Genomic DNA, 23093 nt, shown 5'->3' with positions numbered 1-23093 from the left:
CTGTTGGCTAATATCTGAGAGTTTTACGCCACAAAGTAAAATTATGTAGTGACCAAATATGTGGCTTTCTCCAAATATGTGGCTTTCAATTTTATTTGTTCGAAGTTTCACACGATATTATATTATAATCTTTTGATTGCACTGTGTGATTTGATGTGATATAGTTACAATTTTATACAATTTATGCCATAGAATATATAGTACATAAAAGACGTTTCAATAGATTAACGACCGTATTCACAAAAACATTAACAATGAAAGGGCAAAGAAGACAAAAATTAATGAAAAAGATAGACTATTGAGAGTAAAATCTGTAAAGTGATTTTTTAAACATATTAGCGTTGTGAATGAATTGTATTGATGAAGGCAAAGAGTTTCAAAAACGGCATGCTGTGAGGTAAAAGGGCACATTCTTTATCGATTTTAGCGGCTAATATTTCGTTCGCACTAGACAGGAAATCCTCGCAAACGAGGATTTTGGCCGAAATCCTCCTAGATCTCAGTAGATTTGCAATAAGCAAATATCAGCTGGCTCGTAGTGGTTTTCAACAAAATCACTTTCAAAATCCCCTTACTGCTTTGTATAACTCTGGTTTTAGTACTAAAAATTCGCTTTTTGCAATGATCTCGAAAAAATCTGGCAGCCGTGCATAGACCTATTATCAAACGTCGCCACTAACCACCGCACCAAACTACACAACCACCAACACCACACAGGTCATCGGATTGCAAAACGAATTAAATTAAATAATAAAGAAATAAGTGAACTCTCGTGTATCGTATGTTATTATTATATATAACATCACGCAAGTGAACGGAACTATTGCAATTAATCTACCATCCCCTCATAAGAAACTAACACTTTCATCCATATCAAATATATAATACGTTAGGAACCAGCGGTGTAGTCGTATGCTTGGAGGCCTCCTTTCAGGATTGTCAGGCATTACGATTACTTTGTCACTCAATTTTCGTCTAGATTTGGGTTTTTCTATTTCCTTTCGTTCGTTCGCATGGCTTACTGTCTAAAACAATCTAGAAGAAGACTCAGCCTTGTTCTCTGGGAAAGAGAAATAAATATCAAAATTTTTACTGGAAGTCCTTCGTTTTGTGGGAACTACCTTCCAAACACCTCTATTTTATTTACTTGTTATTTTAAAATATTAAATAATCTAAGCATCCTTTCGCTGAAAAAAAGCATGCCCGGTTCCAAAGATTTTGTCTACTTTAAACATTTTGGTATTGATTCCGAGCCAAAGAAGCGGAGAATACAAGTAAGGATACTTTTAAGACACAATTCTCTTTTAAATTTGGGTTTTGTGTACTTGCTTCTAGGAAGCAAATTTTAATTTTTCGCTTTTTCAGCTTTGTTTCTTCATATGCTATCAAAGTCCTTTAAAAACGAGGTAACGACAACTTTATTTTCCAAATTAAGACTCGACTTCCAGTAGAAATTATGCTATGTTTCAAGTAAAAACGTCTTTAAAATAAAGTGTTGAAAAACATGTCCTATATTTGAACGATTTTTTGCTTCGTAGTCAAGATGCAAAAAAACAAAAAACTTAAAAAACAATTTCATTAAATCTAAAGAATTTCTCTGAATTATTAAAGTCAAGTTGACCTTAGACCAAACATTTTTTCTTTCATGTTATGGTACCCATTTCTAAGTGAAATCACTTAATTATAAGGACAATACGACTACATTGAAAAGTTTATCGACTTTTGGACAATGAAAAAACGTTGTATTAGAGAAATGTGTCTTCTATGCTAAGCAAAATTTAAATTCGTATTTTAAAGACATGAAATCTTTGACCTCACGACAATATTTTTTTCAGTGTTGGATTTGGTAAAAAATGATTTGTCATTTTTTTAAATAAAATTTTAGTTTGGTTTTGAAACTGTGAGAAATTCGAAATACATTACTTTTACTCCACTTCAAGCAGAAATTATTGTATGTATACGTTTTTAAAATAAAGTGTTGAAAAACATCTATTTTTGAACGGTATTTTGGTTTGTGGTCAAGATACAAAAACTCTTCACATTTAAAGACTATTTCATTAATTTTAGAATTTTTTAGAATTGGCCCTAGCCTTCTTTCATGAAAAGATACCAATTTTTAAGTTGAATCACTTAACTATAAGGACAAAATGACTTTATCGGCTTTTGGACAAGGAAAACAGTTTATATAAGAGAAATTGACAAATGTTATTATAACCAAAATTCGAGTTCGTTTTTTAAGGAGATGAAATCTTTGGCCTCACGACAATATTTTTTCAGTGCACAAAACAATTCACATCTACTATTTTAATTTAGTAATATCGTAATAACTTTAGAATATTATAATGAAATAAAAAGGGTAATCGAGTCAAATGCTAATATTCCCAATAATTTACTGGCAGTTTATCTAACAAATTTGTATGGTAATAGTAGATTTAAAGTTTACGATAACTTTTATGAATATAGGTGGGTATTAAGTTCCAGTTTAGCCTCTATAAATTTCTCGATTACTTTTCTGTAATAATCCATTTTAAGGAATACAAACTTTGTGAAAATTTACTTTGGGCTTTTCCCCATCAAGTTATAATAAAATTTGCAACAAATATGTATAATTTCATGCATTTTTCTTACTGATTTAGTTTTCACTTTAGCGATTTTAGCGGCTAAACTCGAACTTAATACTCACCTTATGAGAGAAAAACTTTACAAATACACCGTTGCTGCAAAAAAGCCCGCATAATGACTGGAATCATTATTATTGTTTCAACTGAGCTTTGAAAAATGTGGAAAACCTTATTCTTGCAGCAAGGCTTAGATAAAAACGCCGTTTGATAGAAACATGTCGAAAATAAAAAAGCTGATTGACACTGCTGAGCAGTTTAGAATTCTTCGTACCAAGTTATAAAATATTTTAACGTTGAAGACGAGCAATCATCAATCATTTTGGTTACGTCATTAAAATTTAGTTCATTTCGTGAAATTTGTATCAACATTCATTTCAGTTATTTTTCACAAAAATAGCAACTAGAAAAATGAAGTAATAAATTAAACATGTATTAACATATTTTTTGCTGTTTCTTTAAGGTATACACAACGAACATATGTATTAACATGATGGTCTACATGCGAATAATAGTCGCGACTCTAACTTGTTTAACTTGCTTGCTCGGGGATAATTTCGTTGAAATCAATCAAAATCCTTTATTAAAAGCATTAGCCGATAATGCAACCCATGCCGCCATCGGTGCATTATCTGGGATAGCATTTGCTGTTCAATTTTATGAGAAGACCTCTAATATTTTCGGTTGGCTGCTAATTTTTATATGCTTTACATGTTCATCTTTAATTGATGTGGACCATTTTATAGCAGCGAAAAGTTGGAATTTAGAGGTAAATTTAAGCACATTGTCCCATGTATTGAAATTTATCGTTTTGTTGATAGCAGCGTTGCCGTTGAAAGTCGTGAAACTAATTGTTGGTGGCCATCCCTGCGCGATTTATCTTTTACTAGCAAGAATGTACACTTCTGATTCACACTCGTAAAAAATATGATTCCGATTCAACAGGAATTTCAACTGTAGCCGAGAATGTACTCTTCCATAAGGCTTAGTATTTGTTCGGCTACAAAATGCCTATGCTTCTACTACAGACTCTGCATGTAGGCTATAATTTTTTTCATAAATATCACGAATATTTTAAGGACGGTACAATTTTCAAATTTTGGACTCTGATGAAAACGGCTGCAATTATTTAAAAAAAAAGTAACCGCGAAATGAGATTTGAGCGAATTGTCAAGTATCAAGTAGTTGAATCAAAGATATATAAATAACAAAAAAAAAAAACATCGAATTATTTTTGATCTATTTTTCTTTCTAAAAGTAAGAATTATTTTCAGTTTTCGAGCTGAAAAACAAGTAGCTTTTACGTTTACTTCTTTGAATCAATTAACATAGATATATTAAACGTTTCGCAATCAATGCCTTGCATCTTTTCCATCCATATATATTTTGGCACTTTTAATTTAGTGTTTTGTATTGTTTATAATTTATAAAGACCTATTTGTTATTCAAATATGTATAACATTTACAGGATGCTACTAACCTAACGCGCCGACCTTTCCTTCACTGTTCTACAATTGCTGCTCTCATTTTAATAGCTTATATATGCACATCTTCTCTGAACTATCTTAAATCAAGCCTCATACTTGGCACATTGTTGTGTGCCTTTATAACACACCATTCAAGGGACGCTGTTAGACGTGGATACTGGTTTTACCCTTGGGGAAACACGGAAAAAATATCAAATCTATCTTATATCATAATCACCTTATTTACGCCATATTTAGTAGGTTATGTACACATGATTTGCCGTTCAACAGATATACAACAATTTTTAAGCCAGTATATAAACATGCATGAAAATAATCACAAAGATGTTAGAGGATATCGCTATATGCAGGTATAAATTATCGAAAATATTATGGACATACAATATTGGTGCTTAAAATCTTACAATCAATTAATAATTAAAATCCATATCCTGTCCACAGTTATTTTTCGAGTAAGAAATTTTAACCTAGATTACAATAAAAAATGCCCAATGAAATAGGCCTATATAAAACGATATCCAAATAGTACCAAACTGTTTGCAGTTTATGTTGTACACTTTACAAAGCATAAGTTTTTTAATAAACACATATAATTAAGCAATTGATGTATGGGAAAGTTAGATTTAGTTTGAGCACCACAAAAAAATCGGAATGCTTCCATACTGAATCTAGTGCCCATTTCAAAAATGTGATAATAAGAGTGATATAAATTGTTAAAATATGTATGTCTACAACATTAATTAAGTAGTGCTAGTTCTGTGCAAGACTGTACTCCTTGGAAGTACATTAGGCCTCTGTGAGGCGTTGATAAACGAAATATATAAAACATAAAAGAACTGTAATGTATAATTATGTTATAATTTATTTAAAAATAATTTTATTTGCACTTGATTCCATGTACTATTTGTAGTTATAGGATAAAATTTAAATCAATAATTATTAAGTTTCGAATTCTAAAAACGTACAGTGCTGTTCAAAACATTTGCAACCACTGTTGAAAATAATACGTAATTGTAATGAAAATAAAAGTTGTAAAACCAATACTTTAAAGCAGTAATGTTGCCTTTTATGTCAGCTTCAAATATTTTAGAGAATGGTGAAAATAACTATAAAACATTTGCAACTAATACTACGTGTCCCATACATATTAAAAAAATGTTTGTTACTTTTAAAGATAAATGCTAATAGTTCATACTATAGCCACGCCGTTTGATAACTTCTTGGCATTGAAATGACTATATGGTCAATGATATCCTATGGTTCAGGACCCATAGATAACACCAGGTTTAAAAATATGATCAATTTTCGTTTTACAATTTCCAAAGTTTTCCATATAACATTTAGAATACGCAACTGGACAGGCCAGCCAAGCACACACAATTTTTCATCGGAAATAAATTGCTTTACCAACTTAAAGGGTCAATATCGCGGTGAATAATCTATGCAGACATTTCCCGCGATTATTACGTCAATATTACATAGGGAAAAATATTTTTGTAGACTGAATACCCTCAGCTCAATGAATCTGGCCAATAACTTGTCCATAAAAACTCCCCCAAGACCACAATATTGTCCTAACCATGATTGACGGAATTTTTTGTATTTCTTTCCTTCTTAATATTTTATTTGAGAGAATTGTTATATAGTTTTTTTGGTGTAGTCTTACGTTTTCTCCACTTTTGTGCACAGTTTTGGTGCATCCGCTGTTTATAACTCGAGACGCAGTTGTTTTGTGGACAGTGTACTCTTCCGAAATTCATTTCTGTGATACCCCAAGCAATAAAATCGATATTTTGCTTTTCAATATTGATTATACTTATTATCGGTAATTTCATCGTATATCAAAAACAGAGAATGCCAGTTTATGAAAAAATTATGCCATAAACTAAACTATTTTCCTACGATGCCCCACAAAAATAATGCTGTTAAGGAAGAAAATATTACACGGTGCTATGTAGTTGCAAATGTTTTGAACATGTTAAATCACACGATTCTTTACCTTTCGGGAAATACCAATATGTTATAACATATTATTCATTTACCCAATAAGAATTTGGAAATACCACTCTATAAAGACTGTTATTAAGTGGGATGTAAACTAAAAATTTCTTATTATGGGAGATTAACCTAGATTAAGTTCATGCTAGGGTTAGTTTCAAATGCTTTGAACAGCACTGTATATGATATTGACTCTTTTACAGCTTTGAATAAAAAACACAAATACATACTTATGTATATTATCTACTAGTATTAAAATTATCTTTTGTACCGACAAAATTTAGTTTTTCTTGTATAGAATGAAACAAAATAACTTCATACTTGAAGTTGAAACCAAACAATCTTAATTAAAGAGATTTCTTTCAGTCTCAAATTCGTTCGTAACAAAATTATCTTCGAATTCAGACAATATTGGGGTTTCTACTTCCCTGTGGAATTCATTGCGATTAAATGTATTTTCTTCACCTTCACGCAATCGTTGGTAGATCAGAATATGCTTTCCGGTTCTTGAATTTATATACTGTAAAAGAAAATCAACATTTAACTGTATCTCCTTCATGTGTATGAACCATTCATTGAGGATATTTTTGGAATCAATATTGTGGTTTACCTCGGCATTGTCAATCCTATACAATTGTTTATAGTCCAATAGAAACTCATTAATTATTTCAGCCAAGGGTTCATACAATACCACATGTGTGGGTTTGGCAGATCGTGGATATGAAGGGATGTGAGAACGTAGCCAATGCACTGGAGAATCAAAAAACAACTCAGCTTCATCTTTGTAATTTGGAATTTGCTTTAGGTTTGGTTCACATGTCAAAAATCGCATGGTGACGTTTTGATGGATATGACTGCGATTACAATCGATGATTAAATCTTTATAAAAAAACGAACTGTATATAAAATATCTTACCTATAATACGGTGTTGAGTGACAAGGCATTAAAAATAATATATTGGCGGGGCGATTCTGTTCACTCCGGTATTCGGACGCGATATCACCAAGCTGTACCATCACATCAATTGGCCCCCTTTGATGTACAGTGCTCAAATACCAAGCAGGTATGGCGTTCCCAACAACAATAAGAATAGCCACAATCCACAAAAGTAAACTACATCAGAAAATAATAAAAATTATTTATATAAATAATTCCCAATAAATCTTACCTTGAGGCTTTGTAACTCCATCTTGTTAATGTGTCTGAGGCAATATATAAACACAATGGCATCAACACACTTACAAACCGGAACTCCTTGTGTTCAACTGCGCTTAAAACAGCAAGAGCTAGGAATATTGTAGTCAGCAGGTATTTTCGCACTGGAAATGTATCATGGTGTCTAATAGTTTCGATTATACCAAACAGGAAAGGTAAGAAAGTTATTCCCAAAGTGGTGGGTAGACCGACGGTGAAATACCAGTACCTAAAACATTGGACAATTATTGAGAAATTTTAATCCGAACTTCACCTATGCGACAACATTGTATTACAATGTTCAAATATGTATAACTATATATGTATATAAATAGCTGTGATACTCTTTTATATTTATATAAAATATGACATAAACCAAAATGAATAAGATTCAGGACTATATCCAAAATGTCATACGGAAGAAACTGATTTTCACTGGACAACAAATTGAAATGATTATTCTATTGGTTGCAAGGCATGACTTACCAAGGATGTGACCCATAGAAACTTCCAATGTTTTGAAATACGTTATATTTCAAGAATTCATATGGGGTGATAAGAATATGCCCGTGCATGTACGAGTCTAATCCAACCACAACTGTGGCCACCAATACACTATGCGTAGGAAAAATATTGTTAAATATATATGCAGTGAACATTGCTTTGTAAAACTTACCCAATCACCAAATAGCGTTTAAAAATCAATTCGGTCCATGAGAATTTTGATTTCCGTAAATGATAAAATATTAATGGTAACCAAATTATTGCTGCTGTTGGTCTTAAAAAACAACATAAAATGGCAGGCCATAGGTATGTTATTCCTTCACCATACCAAGGGAAGTAGCTCAACCCAATGGTAGTCAACGATGATTCCAACGTGTTACTTAACGTCCGAGATCCTGTGTAGAACCAGAACCACGAGGAAATAATCAGAAATAGGCCCCATTTCTTTTTTCCAGTCCAAATAAAAAAGCGATAGTCTGAGTATGACGACAAGGTGGCCTGTAAAATGCGGGGTATTAACACTAACAATTGTACTGTGTCTAAACTGAGCAACGCCAAGAGTTTATAGACACCAGCTATTAGCATTGGATAAACGTAGCTTCTTATTCCATGGACCCATTCCCAAGTAAGATGACCATAACTAAAAAGAGAAATAATATATAGCAAACAGTTCAAGCCCCATAGATACTTATTACCGAGACAATTCGCAAATTTGGTATTACTACTACACTGAAACCTCTGAAAGGTGGACACACGATCGCCTAAATTTTGTTCACCTATGATAGGTGTCCAGGTATGAGAGGGTTAAATTTAATATGTTAATATAGCAAACGTCCCCAGACAAATGTGCATTTTTGGGAGGTGTCCGGATTTCAGAGTGTCTAAGTTTGAGAGGTTTCACTGAATTTTATATTCATGCTTCATGAGAAACCAACCTACCCGAAGGTAATTTTATGCGCCACTTCAAGACTCTGCCAGTATTCATCAGGAACGTAGAATGTTTTGACTACGAACACAGAAGATAAACGCACAAGAAAACATAGCAGAAATACCAAAAACAGGTTCATTTTACAATAAAATTTCACTTTTCATGAGTTGAATAACTCAAATATTGTTGCCTAATTCCAACGTGTAATTTTTTGTTTATGAACACGGTACGACAATCGAACCTGGGTCGTATGCGCGCTATAAATAACAATATAAAAATATTCCGATCAAACCCACCCGGCGAGTGTTGTTGTTAAATATTTTGCTGTATGACGTCATCAGATGACGCTAAAACATAAAAACAATGTGGCACCAAAGGCTTTCAGGGTACTCTTAAGAGGTAAAATCAAACCCAGTAAACACAAACGTTTGAAAAATGGTGAATTTGAAAATGTTTTTAAACATTTTTTTAACGGAATAAGGTGGGTATTTAGTTCGGGCTTAGCCGCTAAAATCGTCATTTTTTTCACGATTACTTTTTTTAATAATCCATTTTAATGAATACAAACTTTGTGAAAATTTGCGTTGGGATATTCCCCGTCAAGTTATAATGAAGTCTGCAACAAATATGTATAATTTTATTACTTTTTTACTGATTTAGTTTTCACTTTAGTGAAAATTAACGGCTAAAGGTGAGTACTATGTTCGGCTTTTTCACCAAAACACTAAACTAAAAGTACAAAAATATGTATGAAGACGATTATATTTTGATCAAGTCTTACCAAATAATGGAAGGAAAAGATCCAAGGAATTGATTGCAAATAATTTTATATTTCTATATTAATTAATTAAACAAAGTAACCGTGAAAACAAGCTGATTTTCAGCTTGAAAACTGAACATAGTACTCAGCTTAAACTCGAACTTAATACTCACCTTTAAGGTAAGTACTATGTTCGGTTTTCGAGTTGATTTTTTCGCGGTTACTTTATTAAAACAGTTCAATGTAAAGCAGATAAATTAACTCAATTGATGCGCAATTTCTTGTTCCTCTAGATTCAGGCAAGACTTTACAGGAATATGTTTGTTTTCATTTATAATTTTGTTTATTTCAGGAAAAGTAATCGCGAAAATAAAGTGATTTTCAACTCTAAAATCGAACATAGTACACACCTTTAGGGTAATATTCAAATTGAGAAATTGTTGAGAAATCGCGTTCTCAACTGAAAACAGACATAAATACATAAACACAAGCATTGGAAAAATGCTTATATTCAATACGCTTTCAAACATGTTTTCAAAGAATTAGATTAGAATTCAATTTGAGAAATTGTTGAGAAAATCGCGTTCCCAACAAAAACAAAAAAAAAACAGACTAAACAGTAGAATTTAACACGTTAAGGCCGGTACTCTGTTCGGTTTTCGCGTTGAAACTCCATACAAAACTAAAAAATGCGAAAAATTTGCGAAATTTTTTCCATTTGTGATACTTTGTTTTTTCGTGTTGAAAAACTGACGTTTATAGCACGGCGCCATTTGCAATGTGAATTAAGAAATAATTTATTTATTAAAAACTATTTGTGCGGGTTTATAAATCAAACACGGACCATATTTTTGTTCCGAAACTATACAAAGGATCAAATGAATAGCAAATCAATTGCCCGAGGAAAAATAAAATGTTATTTTGTAAAAACAAGCAACAACCACCAACTTAATCCAATATCGCTCCCTTTAAAATAGCGCTCCAAGCTACCTAAAAAAACGCCGCTTTCTATGTGCGAAATAATGGTTTCCATAAAAATTTTTCGCGAGAATGAACATAGTACCGGCCTTTAAGGTGAGTACTATGTTCGAGTTTTTCACCAAAACACTAAATTAAAAGTGCAAAAATATATATGAAAACGATAACAGTTTTATCAAGTCTCTTCAAATTATGGATGGAAAAGGTCCAATGTATTGATTGCGAACAATTTAATATTTCGAAATTAATTGATTAAAAAAAGTAACCGTGAAAATAAGCTGGTTTTCAGCTTGAAAACTGAACATCCCAATAAACACAGGATGAGCGTTTTTCAAATGCAACAACTTTTCAGTTTGAGGGTAAATATAATTTTCAACATAAATTCAACTTGACTTGAAATAGCTCATCTTCAATACATCTTCAAATTGTTTGCGAATTACTTCCAATTTGCCAAAATGTTGACGAAATCTTTGAAAAGGTGTTGAAGATAATATGAGAAAACTTTGACAAAACACTACCCTAAAATGCAACGAAAAAACCATGTGGTTTTCAATACTTATTTGTGCAACGAAGTTCGTGGTCAATTGCAAGAAATTAAAAAAATGGAAAATTTTAGACAAATAACCAAATAGTTTATAAAAATAGGTAAGTGAAAATAAAAAATGAAATAAAACTTTAAGGAAGTCACTAAATGTATATATCTTTGCAGAAAACTAAAATTATGGATTCTACGTTCTTGAAAACATTAAAAAGCTGACCGATGAAAAAATGGTGGACAATTAACTGGAACTGCTTCAAATAGTTTATAATAATTGGTACGCCAATATGAAAAATTAAATCAACACTTTAGAGAAGTCACTAAATTTAAATCTCTTTGCAGAAAACTAAAACCTTTGGATGATACATTCTTGTAAACATTAAGAAGCTGACCAATGAAAAATGAGTTGCTTATCGACAAGAAAAAGTTTCCAGAAGCATTACAAGTGCAACCAATTAAAATTGTTAAAAACAACAAATAGTTGAAATCAACAACTTCTGGATGAAAATGTGCATCACATCGTCAGTTTAATTCATATGCTATTATCAGTTTAAAATGGATATTTTGTGAATTCGTTCTGCTGGAAATCAATTCTAACACGCGGTCCAGTACGTTCCTAATTTAAATTTGCCCGCATGTTAATAAATTTTAATGCTGTTTTATGACACCAAAAGGAAGGAAAACGAATTATCAATGCTAAAGTGTTTACTAATAATGTTTAAGATATTTAAAGTTTTGTTGTATGTTTTTTTTTTGTTCTTATTTGTTGATATGTTTAATAAGATTATTATTTATCAATTGGTATTGTAATGTATTATGTAGTGTAGTGTATTATTATATATTTTATTTTGATGAAAATGAATAAATTATACAAAATTCATAGAATTTTGACTTTGACTTTCAATTTGAAGTGGGGATATCATTCATACAAATTTAGGTTGAAAAGTATTTGCAACGACGTTAATTTTGAATTTGACTCGCATCGAAAATTGTTTGACAAATTATTGAGTAGCGATGCATTTCAATTTGACGATAACACTTGAGATATTATTGCTAATGTGTTGAATTTCACTGTTGAGGGTAATGTCTGTTTTTTGTTGAGAACGCGATTTTCTCAACAATTTCTCAACTTGAATATTACCCTAATCCTTTGAAAAAATGTTTGAAAAATTGTTGAAATTTAGCATTTTTCAATCGTTTGTGTTTATTGGGATAGTACTCAGCTTTAGCAACAATTTCTCAACATATTAGCAACAACTTTTCAAACTAAATTTCATTTTAATGCTTCAAACCTATTGGAAAATTTGTTGAAAGCAAGCAATTTGCAAGGCCATTTGAATTAATCGCAATAAACACAAACGTTTGAAAAATGCTAAATTTCAACAATTTTTCAAAGGATTAGGGTAATATTCAAGTTGAGAAATTGTTGAGAAAATCGCGTTCTCAACAAAAAACAGACATTACCCTCAACAGTGAAATTCAACACATTACCCAATAAACACAGGATGAGCGTTTTTCAAATGCAACAACTTTTCAGTTTGAGGGTAAATATAATTTTCAACATAAATTCAACTTGACTTGAAATAGCTCATCTTCAATACATCTTCAAATTGTTTGCGAATTACTTCCAATTTGCCAAAATGTTGACGAAATCTTTGAAAAGTTGTTGAAGATAATATGAGAAAACTTTGACAAAACACTACCCTAAAATGCAACGAAAAAACCATGTTGTTTTCAATACTTATTTGTGCAACGAAGTTCGTGGTCAATTGCAAGAAATAAAAAAATGGAAAATTTTAGACAAATAATCAAATAGTTTATAAAAATAGGTAAGTGAAAATAAAAAATGAAATAAAACATTAAGGAAGTCACTAAATGTATATCTCTTTGCAGAAAACTAAAATTATGGATTCTACGTTCTTGAAAACATTAAAAAGCTGACCGATGAAAAAATGGTGGACAATTAACTGGAACTGCTTCAAATAGTTTATAATAATTGGTACGGCAATATGAAAAATTAAATCAAAACTTTAGAGAATTCACTAAATTTAAATCTCTTTGCAGAAAACCAAAATCTTTGGATGCTACATTCTTGCAAACATTAAGAAGCTGACCAATGAAAAATGAGTGGCTTATCGACAAGAAAAAGTTTCCAGAAACATTACAAGTGCAACCAATTAAAATTGTTAAAAACAACAAATTGTTGAAATCAACAACTTCTGGATGAAAATGGGCATCACATCGTCAGTTTAATTCATATGCTATTATCAGTTTAAAATGGATATTTTGTGAATTCCTTCTGCTGGAAATCAATTCTAACACGCGGTCCAGTACGTTCCTAATTTCAACTTGCCCGCATGCTAATAAATTTTAATGCTGTTTTATGACACCAAAAGGAAGGAAAACGAATTATCAATGCAAAAGTGTTTACTAATAATGTTTAAGATATTTAAAGTTTTGTTGTTTGTTTTTTTTTTTTTTGTTCTTATTTGTTGATATGTTTAATAAGATTATTATTTATCAATTGGTATTTTAGTGTATTATGTAGTGTAGTATATTATTATATATTTTATTTTGATGAAAATGAATAAATTATACAAAATTCAAAGAATTTTGGCTTTGGCTTTCAATTTGAAGTGGGGATATCATTCATACAAATTTAGGTTGAAAAGTATTTGCAACGATGTTAATTTTGAATTTGACTCGCATCGAAAATTGTTTGACAAATTATTGAGTAGCGATGCATTTCAATTTGAGGATAATACTTGAGATATTATTGCTAATGTGTTGAATTTCACTGTTGAGGGTAATGTCTGTTTTTTGTTGAGAACGCGATTTTCTCAACAATTTCTCAACTTGAATACTACCCTAATCCTTTGAAAAAATGTTTGAAAATTTGTTGAAATTTAGCATTTTTCAAACGTTTGTGTTTATTGGGTGGCTATAATATCTCAAGTGTTATCCTCAAATTGAAATGCACCGCTACTCAATAATTTGTCAAACAATTTTCGATGCGAGTCAAATTCAAAATTAACATCATTGCTAATACTTTTCAACCTAAATTTGTATGAATGATATCCCCACTTCAAATTGAAAGTCAAAGCCAAAATTCTATGAATTTTGTATAATTTATTCATTTTCATCAAAATATAATATATAATCCCTGCCAACATTTTTTGAATTTGGGGACTCTTTTGAGAATCCCCACTACGTCGAAAACAATCATATACGACATCAAAAACTCGTCGGAAAAGCGCCGTCACTATTGAGAAGTTGTACCACGCCAAGTTACTACAAAAATGTTTCGCATGAGTGCAATTATTAGGTGCCTTTATAGATCAATTTAGAACGACGCCAATAAGGGACCCTCCAAACAATCAAAAAAAGTGAATTTTAAGATAGTTGTAAAAGAATCATTGTGGTCGAGTAAAACACGTTTGTTTAGATATTTATTAATTTGATTAAACATTTACAAATTCTTAAAAATATAACATTTATACCACTATCACATTACATTTAACATAATTTTTGGCATTAATGATTATGTTGAGTTACAAGTAGCGAGTTACATGTTGCTGCGTCTATCAACCAGTGTTTTTATTCCATGGAGGCAGCGTGTCTGTAAAATATCTGAAAAACAATCACTTTATTCCATTTGGAAAATCACCAAATTGTTCACCAATATACCTTTCACAATTTTAAGCGTATAATCTATGTTTTCAGAACTTTATTTTCGTTTTTATTTAATTAAAATATAACAAGCTGGTTGCGCTTGGCGTTTCACAAAAAAAATGGCTTTTTTAACAGTAGGGATGGCAAATTACTTGCATGTACTTTTTGATGTACCTTTTCATGATGGTTGAAGTGACATTTACGAGTCTGTGGTAACGATGAGGTTGAAATGGAACTTTGAAATGCTGGCAGGGATAATACACTACACTACATAATACACTACAATACCAATTGATAAATAATAATCTTATTAAACATATCAACAAATAAGAACAAAAAAAAAAAAAAAAACAAACAACAAAACTTTAAATATCTTATGGCCAGTTTCTCATCCTCCGATTAAATTTAACCGGTGGATAGACCTCCGGTTAGTAAATTTTTTGTATGGGATCAGCCCCTGCCAACATTTTTTGAATTTGGGGGCGCTTCTGAGAATCCCCACTACGTCGAAAACAGTCGTATACGATATCCAAAACTCCTCGTAAAAGCGCCGTCACTATTGAGAAGTTGTACCACGCCAAGTTACTACAAAAAAGTATCGCATGAGTGCAATTATTAGGAGCCCTTCTGGAAACATTTAGAAGGACTCCAATAAGAGCCCCTTCAAACAATCAGACAAAGTGCATTTTAAGATAGTTGTAAAAGAATCATTGTGGTCAAGTAAAACACGATTGTTTAGATGTTTATTAATTTTACGAAACATTTATAAATTCTCATAAATATAACATTTATACGACTATCACATCACATTTAACACATTTTTATGCATTAATAAGAGATTGATGTTGAGTTACAAGTTGTAAGTTAAATGTTGTAGCGTCTATCAGCCAGTACTTTTATTCCCAATGGAGGCAGCGTGTCTGGAAAAATATTTGAAAAACTATCACTTTATACCAATTGGAAAGTCAAAAATTGTTCACCAATTTACTTTTCACAATTTTAAGGCCGGTACTATGTTCATTCTTGCGAAAAATTTTTATGGAGACCATTATTTCGCACATAGAAAGCGGCGTTTTTTTAGGTAGCTTGGAGCGCTATTTTATAGGGAGCGTTATTGGATTAAGTTGGTGGTTGTTGCTTGTTTTTACAAAATAACATTTTATTTTTCCTTGGGCAATTGATCTGCTATTCCTTTGATACTTTGTATAGTTTCGGAACAAAAATATGGTCCGTGTTTGATTTATAAACCCGCACAAATAGGTTTTAATACATAAATTATTTCTTAATTCACATTGCAAATGGCGCCGTGCTATAAACGTCAGTTTTTCAACACGAAAAAACAAAGTATCACAAATGGAAAAAATTTCGCAAATTTTTCGCATTTTTTGGTTTTGTATGGAGTTTCAACGCGAAAACCGAACAGAGTACCGGCCTTTAAGCGTAATAACTATGTTTTCAGCACTTTATTTTCGTTTTCATTGAAATAAATTATAATAAGCCAGTTGCGCTTGGTGTTTCACAAAATATAAAATGGCTCTTGTAACAATAGTGATGGCAAAATACTTTCATTCGAATAGTGATGGCAAAATACTATCAGAGTTGGCGATTGTTGCAGTGTCACTTACGAGTCTGTGGTAGCGATGAGGATGAAATGGAACATTGAAATGCTGGCAGGGGCTGTTTTATCGACACGATAAATAATAACAAGACATTGAGAAACTGGCCCTTAAACATTATTAGTAAACACTTTTGCATTGATAATTCGATTTCCTTCCGTTTGGTTCCTTCCTTTTATTAACATGCGGGCAATTTGAAATTAGGAACGTACTGGACCGCGTGTTAGAATTGATTTCAAGCAGAAGGGATTCACAAAATATCCATTTTAAACTAATAATAGCATATGAATTAAACTGACGATGTGATGCACATTTTCATCCAGAAGTTGTTGATTTCAACAATTTGTTGTTTTTAACAATTTTAATTGGTTGCACTTGTAATGTTTCTGGAAACTTTTTCTTGTCGATAAGCCACTCATTTTTCATTGGTCAGCTCCTTATTGTTTGCAAGAATGTAGCATCCAAAGATTTTGGTTTTCTGCAAAGAAATTTAAATTTAGTGACTTCTTTAGTGTTGATTTAATTTTTCATATTGACGTACCAATTATTATAAACTATTTGAAGCAGTTCCAGTTAATTGTCCACCATTTTTTTCATTGGTCAGCTTTTTAATGTTTTCAAGAACGTAGAATCCATAATTTTAGTTTTCTGCAAAGAGATATACATTTAGTAACTTCCTTAATGTTTTATTTCATTTTTTATTTTCACTTACCTATTTTTATAAACTATTTGGTTATTTGTCTAAAATTTTCCATTTTTTTATTTCTTGCAATTGACCACGAACTTCGTTGCACAAATAAGTATTGAAAACCACATGGTTTTTTCGTTGCATTTTAGGGTAGTGTTTTGTCAAAGTTTTCTCATATTAAGGCCGGTACTCTGTTCGGTTTTCGCGTTGAAACTCCATACAAAACCAAAAAATGCGAAAAATTTGCGAAATTTTTTCCATTTGTGATACTTTGTTTTTTCGTGTTGAAAAACTGACGTTTATAGGCCGGTACTCTGTTTGTTGGTGCGAAAAAAGTTCCACTCAATCATTGTTTCGCGTTGAAAAATGATAGTGTTGACAATATATTTTGAGGGGAAAAAACAGCCATTTTGGGACTTTTTTGCGTTTATTTCATAGAAATGTATTGACAACATCGCAGACTGTCACGAAATGATTACATATACATACGCAACTAGTTGCTCGATTTACACACACACGCATACAAAATAAATAATTTGAAAAAGAAGAAGCAGGCGAAGTTATTTTACAAATATCTATTGAATTAAAAAACTAATTTTACAGTGCTGCATTTTATTTTTTGGAACATAGCAATTAATTCTTGTGATTCCATTCATTGCTACCTCGGTACTATACATGTTGGTTGAAGTGCTAATGCTTGTTTTGGAACATCAATTGCTGTGTTATTACGCTTAAAGGCCGGTACTCTGTTCGGTTTTCGCGTTGAAACTCCATACAAAACCAAAAAATGCGAAAAATTTGCGAAATTTTTTCCATTTGTGATACTTTGTTTTTTCGTGTTGAAAAACTGACGTTTATAGGCCGGTACTCTGTTTGTTGGTGCGAAAAAAGTTCCACTCAATCATTGTTTCGCGTTGAAAAATGATAGTGTTGACAATATATTTTGAGGGGAAAAAACAGCCATTTTGGGACTTTTTTGCGTTTATTTCATAGAAATGTATTGACAACATCGCAGACTGTCACGAAATGATTACATATACATACGCAACTAGTTGCTCGATTTACACACACACGCATACAAAATAAATAATTTGAAAAAGAAGAAGCAGGCGAAGTTATTTTACAAATATCTATTGAATTAAAAAACTAATTTTACAGTGCTGCATTTTATTTTTTGGAACATAGCAATTAATTCTTGTGATTCCATTCATTGCTACCTCGGTACTATACATGTTGGTTGAAGTGCTAATGCTTGTTTTGGAACATCAATTGCTGTGCCTCCTTTTGTTTAAATTATGTTTTGTGTTTATTATCCCGATGCCCAGTACAAATGAAACGATTGTAAAATATAATTCACCAAATAAAGCTTTTATTTTGTTAACATTTGTGTTTAAATTTCATGTTATATATGTACATTATTTATATTCTACCATATAGTAGGGAGCGGCTAGATATTGTTGCTAGTTTATTATGGAAATACAACTCCATGTTATACTTTGTTTTATCAATCATCAGAAAAAAACAAAGTACCACAAATGGAAAAAATTTCGCTAGTTGTTCGCATGTTTTGGTTTTGTATGGAGTTTCAACGCGAAAACCGAACAGAGTACCGGCCTTATAGCACGGCGCCATTTGCAATGTGAATTAAGAAATAATTTATTTATTAAAAACTATTTGTGCGGGTTTATAAATCAAACACGGACCATATTTTTGTTCCGAAACTATACAAAGGATCAAAGGAATAGCAGATCAATTGCCCAAGGAAAAATAAAATGTTATTTTGTAAAAACAAGCAACAACCACCAACTTAATCCAATATCGCTCCCTGTAAAATAGCGCTCCAAGCTACCTAAAAAAACGCCGCTTTCTATGTGCGAAATAATGGTTTCCATAAAAATTTTTCGCAAGAATGAACATCCCTGCCAACATTTTTTGAATTTGGGGGCGCTTCTGAGAATCCCCAGTACGTCGAAAACAATCATATACGATATCAAAAACTCGTCGGAAAAGCGCCGTCACTATTGAGAAGTTGTACCACGCCAAGTTACTACAAAAAGGTTTCGCATGAGTGCAATTATTAGGTGCCTTTATAGATCAATTTAGAACGACGCCAATAAGAGACCCTCCAAACAATCAGAAAAAGCACATTTTAAGATAGTGGTAAAAGAATCATTGTGGTCGAGTAAAACACGTTTGTTTAGATATTTATTAATTTGATTAATCATTTACAAATTCTTAAAAATATAACATTTATACCACTATCACATCACATTTAACATAATTTTTTGCATTAATGATGATGTAGAGTTACAAGTAGCGAGTTACATGTTACAGCGTCTATCAGCCAGTGTTTTTATTCGATGGAGGCAGCGTGTCTGTAAAATATTTGAAAAACAATCACTTTATTCCATTTGGAAAATCAAAAATTGTTCACCAATATACCTTTCACAATTTTAAGCGTAAAATCTATGTTTTCAGAACTTTATTTTCGTTTTTATTTAAATAAAATATAACAAGCTGGTTGCGCTTGGCGTTTCACAAAAAATAAAATGGCTTTTGTAAAAGTAGTGATGGCAAAATACATGTATGAAGTACATTTTGTACTTTATGATATGCTGCCCCCCATCACAGTAGGATGGTTGTAGTGACATTTACGAGTCTGTGGTAGCGATGAAGATGAAATGGAACTTTGAAATGCTGGCAGGGATAGTACCGGCCTTTATCTTCAACACCTTTTCAAAGATTTCGTCAACATTTTGGCAAATTGGAAGTAATTCGCAAACAATTTGATGATATATTGAAGATGAGCTATTTCAAGTCAAGTTGAATTTATGTTGAAAATTATATTTACCCTCAAACTGAAAAGTTGTTGCATTTGAAAAACGTTCACCCTGTGTTTATTGGGATAGGTACTAAACAGACAAGCTTTTGACAATAATAACATGTGGCATGTAAAGGCCGGTACTCTGTTTGTTGGTGCGAAAAAAGTTCCACTCAATCATTGTTTCGCGTTGAAAAATGATAGTGTTGACAATATATTTTGAAGGAAAAAAACATCCATTTTGGAACTTTTTCGCGTTTATTTCATCGAAATGTATTGACAACATCGCAAAATGTCACGAAATTATTACATATACACAGGCAACTAGTGGCTCGATTTACACACACACGCATACAAAATAAATAATTTGAAAAAGAAGAAGCAGGCGCAGTTATTTTACAAATATCTTTGGAATTATAAAAATAAATTCTACAGTGCTCCATTTTATTTTTTGGAACATAGCAATTAATTCTTGTGATTCCATTCATTGCTACCTCGGTACTATACATGTTGGTTGAAGTGCTAATGCTTGTTTTGGAACATCAATTGCTGTGCCTCCTTTTGTTTAAATTATGTTTTGTGTTTATTATCCCGATGCCCAGTACAAATGAAACGATTGTAAAATATAATTCACAAAATAAAGCTTTTATTTTGTTAACATTTGTGTTTAAATTTCATGTTATATATGTACATTATTTATATTCTACCATATAGTAGGGAGCGGCTAGATATTGTTGCTAGTTTATTATGGAAATACAACTCCATGTTATACTTTGTTTTATCAATCATCAGATTACATTTTTAAATAATAATCAGATCCACTTTTGTGTTATAAATTCACAAAAATCAGTTTAATAAATAAATTATTTCTTAATTCACATTGCAAATGGCGCCATGTTATGACAATAGGTCTGTTCGCGTACTTTTCCAGTAAAAAATATCCAGTAAAAACTAGCAAGAGAGTAAGAGTGTAGTTTACACTCTTTGCTTAAAATTGCTGAAAAGTAGACGAACGGTATCCAGTAACTATTTGCACATTGAAAATTTCAGCTGCTAAAACATTGAAAACAAAAAACGAATCATGTATATTTAACTTCCAATCGTAGTTGCCGAACATGTACATTGTATTGGTACTTTGTTTGTTATCAATAACCAGCTGGCAACGTATGCTATGGTTTGCAAGATTTTACTGGGAAAAAAATCTCTAGCAAAAACTTGCAATTTCTCTATCTCATAACTGTCAAATGTAGTCTCTCTCCGGCTCTCTTTTGGTGGCGTTTTGGTGTAAACGAACGACTTCCAGTAAAAATTTGTAACAATTATCAAAAATTATCGGGTTCTCGAACGGAGCTAATACTGACTACGCGAGTTACGTCAGTTTTTCAACTCGAAAAAAAAACAAAGTACCACAAATGGAAAAAATTTCGCTAGTTTTTCGCATGTTTTGGTTTTGTATGGAGTTTCAACGCGAAAACCGAACAGAGTACCGGCCTTAAAATGTAACCAATAAAATATACGTTACCACCCTGCCAACATTTTTTGAATTTGGGGGCGCTTCTGAGAATCCCCACTACGTCGAAAACAGTCCAAAACTCCTCGGAAAAGCGCCGTCACTATTGAGAAGTTGTACCACGCCAAGTTACTACAAAAAAGTATCGCATGAGTGCAATTATTAGGTGCCCTTCTGGATACATTTAGAAGGACGCCAATAAGAGCCCCTTCAAACAATCAGAAAAAGTGAATTTTAAGATAGTTGTAAAAGAATCATTGTGGTCAAGTAAAACACGATTGTTTAGATGTTTATTAAACATTTATAAATATAACATTTATACGACTATCACATCACAGTTAACATATTTTTGTGCATTAATAAAAGATTGATGTTGAGTTACAAGTTGCAAGCTACATGTTGTAGCGTCTATCAGCCAGTGCTTTTATTGCCAATGGAGGAAAAATATTTGAAAAAACTATCACTATATTCCATTTGGAAAGTAAAAAATTGTTCACCAATATACCTTTCACAATTTTAAGCGAAATAACTAAGCGAAACGGCAATGAAAAGCTGAAACTTCATTGCCGTTTTTATTTAACCCTTGCTTAGGCACCAATGTTTTTCTACATTATCTGCTACTATTTACATATGTAAATATTTTGTTTCCTTTGTTATTTTTAACTTCATAGCCGCTTTTTTATGTTTGTTTTGCATTCTGATATTTGGTACAGAAAAAATATTGTTGTTTTTGAACATTATCTGTTCGACATTATTGAAATCGGCTCAGAGTTAGATATAGCTCCCATATATATCTTTCGCCCGATATACACCCATATCAGCAGAGACGCTAAAGTTTTGCTGCGATCAACGTGAAATTTTGCATAGGAAGTAGAATTAATATTCTTACTATGCATGCGACGTTTGGTTGAAATCGGTTCAGATTTAGATATAGCTCCCACATATATATCTTTCGCTCGATTTATGTAGGCATGGCCGCAGAAGCATAAATTTTACTCCGATTTACGTGACATTTTGCACAGGGTGTAGACTTAACATTCTTACAATGCATGCCAAATTTGGTTTAAATTGGTTCAGATTTACAGCCTGTTTCTGTATGTCGAACGAGTTCAATCGATCGACTGAAATGCATAGAAACAGCTGTTTTTTGGTTATAAATTCAGCTGTTTGTTTCCATTTTAGTCGATCGACAGAGCTCATTCGACATACAGAAACAGGCTGTTAGATATAGCTCCCATGTATATCTTTAGTCCGATTTATACACATACAACCACAGAGTTTTTATTTTCTCTTCTTTTATTTGTATTATTTTCATATGAAATAATTCAAAACAAATCAACTAAAAGTATGTTAAATCATAATATTTACATATGTAAACAGTGGTAGATTTTGAAGAAAAATACAAAAATGTATTGAAAAATTGCTATATTGTAAAAAATATTGTTAAATTTGTACATATTATGAAAGAGCACGAAAAATTAGCCACTGAGTCCAAATTTCATAAAAATTGGACAAATATTGTTGAAATGGCAAGAGTGTCAAAAATGAAATATTTACATTTGTATATAGTGCCAAAGCTAGGGTTAAATAAATTATAAGAAGCTAGTTGTGTTTGGTGTTTCACAAAATGTAAAATGGCTCTTGTAACAATAGTGATGGCAAAATACTATCACAGTTGGCGATTGTTGCAGTGTCACTTACGAGTGGTAGCGATGAGGATGAAATGGAACTTTGAAGTGCTGGCAGGGCAATGTAACCAATATTTACCCATGCCAGCAAT

At 31.9% G+C, this 23093-nt stretch overlaps 2 protein-coding genes and 3 long non-coding RNA genes across 9 annotated transcripts; 2 read left to right on the top strand and 3 right to left on the bottom strand.

The window, feature by feature from the left end:
• Positions 1-667: 667 nt before the first annotated feature.
• On the top strand, positions 668-6382 carry LOC142234214 (transmembrane protein 267). 4 transcript variants are annotated; one of them, XM_075305304.1, is made up of 3 exons: positions 668-779; positions 3082-3387; positions 4087-6382. In XM_075305304.1, exons 2-3 carry the CDS (start codon positions 3109-3111, stop codon positions 4459-4461), a joined length of 654 nt encoding a protein of 217 aa, XP_075161419.1. In that variant the 5' UTR covers positions 668-779; positions 3082-3108; the 3' UTR covers positions 4462-6382. The 4 variants fall into 4 exon arrangements, with proteins under 4 accessions (XP_075161419.1, XP_075161420.1, XP_075161417.1 ...); XM_075305305.1 differs by having other exon boundaries at positions 675-717; XM_075305302.1 differs by lacking the exon at positions 668-779 and adding an exon at positions 921-1274.
• Positions 4950-9049, bottom strand: PIG-B (phosphatidylinositol glycan anchor biosynthesis class B). 2 transcript variants are annotated; one of them, XM_075305301.1, is made up of 7 exons: positions 8742-9047; positions 7975-8442; positions 7785-7913; positions 7273-7527; positions 7020-7217; positions 6714-6957; positions 4950-6623 (listed from the first exon to the last, which is right to left on the bottom strand). In XM_075305301.1, the coding sequence occupies exons 1-7, from the start codon at positions 8867-8869 to the stop codon at positions 6447-6449; spliced, it is 1599 nt and encodes a 532-aa protein (XP_075161416.1). In that variant the 5' UTR covers positions 8870-9047; the 3' UTR covers positions 4950-6446. The 2 variants fall into 2 exon arrangements, with proteins under 2 accessions (XP_075161416.1, XP_075161415.1); XM_075305300.1 differs by having other exon boundaries at positions 4950-6957; positions 8742-9049.
• A 1792-nt stretch (positions 9050-10841) lies between these two features.
• On the top strand, positions 10842-11891 carry LOC142234212 (uncharacterized). The gene is made up of 3 exons (XR_012721586.1): positions 10842-11113; positions 11178-11283; positions 11349-11891. It is a non-coding gene; the product is annotated as an uncharacterized LOC142234212 (long non-coding RNA).
• A 2531-nt stretch (positions 11892-14422) lies between these two features.
• On the bottom strand, positions 14423-14930 carry LOC142234211 (uncharacterized). The gene is made up of 2 exons (XR_012721585.1): positions 14694-14930; positions 14423-14636 (listed from the first exon to the last, which is right to left on the bottom strand). It is a non-coding gene; the product is annotated as an uncharacterized LOC142234211 (long non-coding RNA).
• Positions 14931-19154: 4224 nt separating this feature from the next.
• Positions 19155-19681, bottom strand: LOC142234210 (uncharacterized). The gene is made up of 2 exons (XR_012721584.1): positions 19425-19681; positions 19155-19357 (listed from the first exon to the last, which is right to left on the bottom strand). It is a non-coding gene; the product is annotated as an uncharacterized LOC142234210 (long non-coding RNA).
• Between the last annotated feature and the right edge of the window lie 3412 nt (positions 19682-23093).

The sequence above is a fragment of the Haematobia irritans genome, chromosome 4 (assembly GCF_050003625.1).
Source record: "Haematobia irritans isolate KBUSLIRL chromosome 4, ASM5000362v1, whole genome shotgun sequence".
NCBI classification, from domain to species: domain Eukaryota; kingdom Metazoa; phylum Arthropoda; class Insecta; order Diptera; family Muscidae; genus Haematobia; species Haematobia irritans.
Note: the sequence above shows the minus strand (reverse complement) of the source record. Positions and strands in the feature narration are given on the sequence as shown.